This window comes from Pteropus vampyrus, unplaced genomic scaffold, assembly GCF_000151845.1.
Source record: "Pteropus vampyrus isolate Shadow unplaced genomic scaffold, Pvam_2.0 Scaffold44, whole genome shotgun sequence".
Taxonomy (NCBI): domain Eukaryota; kingdom Metazoa; phylum Chordata; class Mammalia; order Chiroptera; family Pteropodidae; genus Pteropus; species Pteropus vampyrus.
Window position 1 is genome coordinate 8,155,260 of NW_011888825.1, and position 6,000 is coordinate 8,161,259.

The following is a 6,000-nucleotide window of genomic DNA, read 5'->3' on the forward strand; positions in this document are numbered from 1 at the left end:
TTTTTTTTTTTTTAATGGTAAGTTTAACTCATTCACATTTACCATGGTAATAGGTATATCTGATATTACTTATCTTTTTTATTATGTTATCATAGATCATATATGCATACATATACATATATAAATATTAATTATAAAAGGGCACATTTTCCAAAGTATATCTCTCGGAACACTAGTTCCACTTCTATGGGACAAGATACACCTGAGAAAAATGCACTCTATTCCCCTCTTAGTGAATACTATAAAAATTCTGATGAATTCTTGAAATCTAAAACTAACACAACAAAAGCCGCTAACTCATCTGGTCAAGCCCTCTGGCCAACTCTACTCCCCTCTCTATAACTTAAGCCCAAACTGCTATAAACAAGAAAGAATAGAGGACAAAAAAATATTTGGAAATAGAAAACATAGTTGATGAAATTTTAACAGTCCACTAGAAAACTGGAAGAAAAAGGTGAATATAGAGATGACAGAATATATAAAAGTTTGGCAACACAGAGGATCATTGGAAATACTCCAGTCAAAACAAAGGGAATGCAAAAAAGAGAAAAAGGATCCAAGAAGTAGTGGGCTAACTTGAGAGTGAGACAGGAAAAGAAGGCGACCAAGTCCAAACTAAAACATGAAGTTGGGAGGAGGCTAGGAATACTAACAACTACCGCTTATGGGGCACTTTCTATGTGTGAGCTTGTCCTAACCCTTCACCTCTTTTAATCAATTAATCACCACAACAACCCTGAGGTATGTCATATTACCATCCCCTTTTCTAGATAAAGAAACTGAGGCTCAAAGAGCTTAAATCATCTGCCCAAAGTCTCAGAGCTGTAAATTGACAAAGCTAAGATTATGAACAGGCAGGCAGTCTGCCTCCAAAGCCTATATACTCTTATTAAGCACCTTGCTTTCTGTCTTCAAAAAGAAAATGAATTTTCTGAAACAATCTGTAAAATCGAGAAGCTGGATAATAGGATAAAAGCATGTTAAAATAATTTAAAAAGTAAATAATCATAAATACTTGTACCAACTCCTTACTTCTATTTTCTTTCAAAGTAATAACGTCTGTCACAGATCACAAGTTAAGTAAGGTAAGATTATATTTCTTTCTCTGTAAACCTAAATGCACTAGCTGATTGTCCCATAACTGATGCCTATGGGATCCTAATATTGTAAATGCTGACTGGTTTTTAATTTTTAGAATCAAACTATAAACAATGCACAGAATATTTAATAATATTAATTAATGCTCTAGCCATCTGAAAAGTTGAAAGGTAGACCAGGAATAGGGTTCAAAGGATGCTGGACAAAAGGCAGAAGAAATTTAGGAATATCATATCCTCATTTACCTAGCCAAGGACACTGTTTAAGGTTTATTAGTTAAGAAATAGTGGGGTAAACAATAGAAGATTTCTTCAGAATTTTAAAGTTTTTTAAATGAAAATTTCATATAGCAAACTTGAAAACCTTTCAGTGAGCAACTGTATATCCACCGCCTGTATTCTGCCATTAGCATTTTACTATACTAACAAGAAATTCAGAAAATTTAAGTATGACTTGCAGAAATGGAGGAGAAGAATATAGTAGTAAAAATGCACTTAATTCCTGAACTTTCAGAGTAAGGGTTAGCAGATAGCCTCAAAAGCTAATAAATCAAGAAATAGTACAGGTATAGTATATAATGTAGAATTATAGAGATAACCACCATTTATTTGAAATGCATAAAAAATAAGATGGTATAATGGATGGAGAAAGAGACAAATAGATGGATACATATACAAATAAAGCAAAATGTTAATTGTAGAATCTAGGTGGTAGGTACATGGTTGTTTATATGGTTTTCGATTTTTCTGATTAAAACTTTTTTAGTAAAATATTGACAGAAATGTGGTTGTGAGTAGTCATCATATCTAGAGACAGCTGTCCCCTGCTTGGCACTCCGCAAAGACATTTTTCAATCCCTTAGCATCCAGATGTGGCTACATGACTGGGTCTGCCCAGTGGAATGTGGAAATTATGTGCACAACTTCCAGGCCAGCCCCTTAAAACCTCCTGTAGGATTCCCCACATGCTCGCTCTCTTCCTGACTGCTGGCAGATCCAGTGCAACTTGGGAGCCACTCTCAGTCTCGAACGCCTCTAACTCCCCAGCTTGCTGCCCCCATCACACACCAGACTATGATATGAGGGAGAAATCAACTTTTAATGGCTCTTTTGGGATTCCTCATTAACCAAAGTTACCATTAATTATAACTAATACAGAGTAGGACCTGAAAGGGAATGGGAATAAGTTTTTACTTTTGTTTCATATCATTTCAATTCATTGTTTAAACACATATATGGACAATTAAAGCAAACAGTAAGCAGCTAGCAGTGATAGTGTGGAAAGCTTTCTAAGCTCACTTTCTACTAAGGCCTCCTTTAGCATATTGGGAGCCTTTCTGTGAATATAAAAAGGCAAAACCGCGAAATGGCACCCCTTCCTCTGGACTGATACAACCCCAACTGGCCCACTCATCCCTTTTCCCAGATGCCTTTGAACAGTACACAATCTGCACAAATAACGCCCAGCAGCCCTCTCTGACAACGCAAGCACTGACAACCCAGTTGGAAATTGAAGGGCTACTAACTGGGACCGTCTAAGAAATCAGAGATCTGGTCATCAATATGTTCTGATTCTAGCTGCCCCTTTTTCTGCAAATTTTTATGTTTTTAACTTGATCCATTTCTCTTACCCATTCTGCAATACCACGATAAGTCACAATGACCCAACTCAAAGGATTGCAGACACTACAAAAGAGGAGTCTTGCTACCACCACAGCCAATTCCAGGGCTAGAAAAGCAGCAGCAGTTGAAAACCTGCCTTCTGCCTCAGGTGTACCCCAGAAAGGATGAAGAACTTCCACCTGAAAAAGACAGGACAATTCCAGCTCTTTTAAGCAAGGAAGGGGAAGGGGTGCTAAGATGTGGATTTTAAATGATTTACCTTTTTAACAGACCATCCCCACACCTGCTGAGGCTCCTGAGGTCCTGTGGAAACCAACCATGAGGTGTACCACCTGGATCTTTAGTCGAGAAAGAACTGGGCATTCAGCTGCAAGAACTGCAGTTGGTTAACACCTCCAGCTGTTAGTGTCACCAGGATCCCAGGACTCAACTTGGCTTTTGAGCTGAAGGCACATTCTTTCCAGGCAGCCTCACACAGTGACTGACCACAGTAAGAGGACTAGGGACTGGCCATTTCTGTCCAACTCTAGAGCTCCCCAATCAGTTGGCCAAAACTTGGTCAGATCTGCATTGTGCTCTCCCTGCCCAAACCTGCTGACTCCTCCCCATTTTCCTTTCTTTAGTGTTGGATCTGCCTTATGGTCTAAAGTTTTCCTGGCCCAATTCTGCTTCCCACCCCTTTTGTCTTTCTTAGGTATTACTCTCTAATAAACCTCATTCATTCCTAATTCCGTTTAAGGGTCTATGTCTCAAAGGACAAAACCGTTACAATATATAAACTGTAAAAACTGAACTTGGGTATTGCTCTCACTTTGTCTAGCTTCTCTCTATTTTCCCTTGACCTCTACCACTAATCTCTGGGCCCCTTGCTCTGATAACCCATTAAAGCACTTGTTCTGATTCTAGTCCAATGCACAATGAAGATACATTAATCTTTAAGGAAACTCTAATCTCCAGGATGTCATTGATGCATTCTATAGCATTTCATCATAGTATTGAGAGCACTTAAAATTATACTCACACTTTCAGCAAACTATATTCTAGCATTTAAAGTCTTTCCTAAGGTTTGCTAATCAGGTATCTTATTTTGCAGCAAATCAGACTGAGTTCTCATTCTGAAATTAAATGTACTCTTTGAAAAATGCAATTAAATAAGTCCCTGGCAAAAAAATGTCCTTTTCATCTCTTATCCATTAGAGTGCTTTAAAAAGCAAGGTCACTTAGAAATTGGAACACAAGCACCCAAGTAACTCTTAAAAGCTCTAGCAAGGGGGACAGTCTTTGCACAATTTGATACAAAGGAAATAATACACAGGGTTTTCACAATACCTGGTCAGTTGTGTACTAATGAGAGGTTTTTTAAATGTTACATACCCTTTACCTAACAGTTTATCACAGGGCCGTTTATGACAAAGACGTTATTTTGCAAATATTGGTTATTCTGCCCAAAGAAGTCTGGATAAGTGCTGTGTAATTTAGAGAGTAATCCCTATGTGATCTTTGTAGTAACCTCATCTCTAAAACTTTTCTTCACAGTACTCCCCTGTGGCAGTCAAAGTTTCTGATCCTGGTTGTTGTACCAATCCAATGTACCACAACTGCCAGGGCAGCACCCAACTCAGCCCAGCCCCAAGGATATGGTCTAAGCTTGCCTGGCCTCCCTGCCAAGACAGGCAGCTGAGGCACTGGGAGGTGAGTGAAGAGCTGAGGCTACAAAACTCCTTCCAACTCAAGCAATAAGTTACTTGGACAAGTTGCTCCACATCTCAAAACCTCAATTTTCTCATTCAAATCCACATTTAAAAGTTACTCCCTTAAAAAATTTTTTTAGAGTTCTGGTTCTGTCACAGCAATACAGACTCGTCACCTGCTACCCCAGGACTCCAGCATTAGGTCAACCACCTCTCCCCAATCAGCCAAGATGCAATTTCTGGGGCTAAATTAAATCTCATTTGCTTCATGTGACAGTATAAAAATGTTCTGTTTTGTTTTTAAATACAACCCTGTGGTTATCAGCATCTAAATCTGTGCTGGAGGCCAGGATGATCTACCAGAAAATGAAAACGAGGGCCCAGCTGACTCTCCAAAAAGCTTACTTAATTTCTGAAAAAAAAAAACAAAAATCTTATAAACCGGAGAACTTTTTGGTATCCCAGAATAGCATAGGCTATTTTGCGTAAGAAACAGTCACAATCAAGCCCTTGGTCTGACCACGAGTAATAGATCTGCTGACGGGTTACCACCTTCCACGGGACTCTAGAAAGTGTGTGATATGTAAATGATGCACTGTAAAATGGACAATGAACCAGAAAACAACTGCCAAGTCACACTTTTTGCTGCAAATGCCTAGAAAGTCTGCAACTGCCTACACAGTGTATACGAGACCCTGTCTAGGTGGCAGACAAGAGAGGGAAGTCGGATTCCACCATGAAATCTGTACAGAAGACACCCCCAACCCGGACCCCTCTCCACCAGCCCGGCCTGCGTGCTCCGGGCCACGGAACCAGGCTCCTTCCCGCCCCACTTGCTGAGTCTGGGCGGACCCAGGGCTTCCAGGTATGTGTTTATAGTGAAGGGTATTTCCTTGTCGCGGAGCAGGCACAGGTAATTTCACAACCCCATGAGCGCATTCCAAAGGAAAGAATCACATCCCGAGAAATCCACCTTTCCACTCGCCCCCTTGGCGCCCGCGAGTAGAGCGGCTGCCGCTGGCCGGGGAGGCGGGTGGGGGAAGGGCGCTCGGCCGGGGAGGGGGCGCGGCGCGACCCCCGCCAACTGCACAGACCTGGTTCGGGATCCTCAGGCCGCCCCGAGTGGTTACCCATGTTCAGCCGACTCGGGCAGCGGCCGGCTGGCCAGCTTCGGACACGATGTCCACTGTGCGGCAGCTCGCGCCGGCTCCGACTGGCAAGGCAGCTGCGTCCGGCGGTCCGCTCCAGTCGAAGAAAGGGCCGGGCGCCTTCCTATTCCCGGCGGCCGCCCGCGGAGCGGCTCCTCGCCCGCGCGGGAGGGCCCCGCCCCTTCGTTTGCATACCACCCGCCCACCACGATCCTCACCGCCCGTCTTGCGCGGCCCACCCATCTCATCTGCATAGCGCCTGCTCGCAGGTCGCCCGCCCGCCTCAACTCCCGACTGCCTGCCTGGTGAGGCCCGCCCACCTCATTTGCATATCGGTCTTGAGCGTCCAAAGAGTCCCTCCCATGCGTGGGAGGGACGCACAGCTGACCAACTTCAGGCCTCTAGGGGCAGACGCCGAGAACTGCAGCCGGACAAGGTAGG

The 6,000-nt window shown here is 42.9% G+C and overlaps 1 protein-coding gene across 1 annotated transcript in view; it reads right to left on the minus strand.

Annotated features, from left to right (window-relative positions):
- The window catches only part of SPECC1 (sperm antigen with calponin homology and coiled-coil domains 1), a 143,299-nt gene extending 137,550 nt beyond the window's left edge, over nucleotides 1-5,749 (minus strand). Inside the window, exon 1 of the mRNA XM_023529853.1 lies at nucleotides 5,506-5,749. Within this exon, the coding sequence (XP_023385621.1) occupies nucleotides 5,506-5,545 (40 nt within the window). The 5' untranslated portion in view covers nucleotides 5,546-5,749. The remainder of the gene's footprint in view (nucleotides 1-5,505) is intronic.
- Nucleotides 5,750-6,000: the final 251 nt, after the last annotated feature.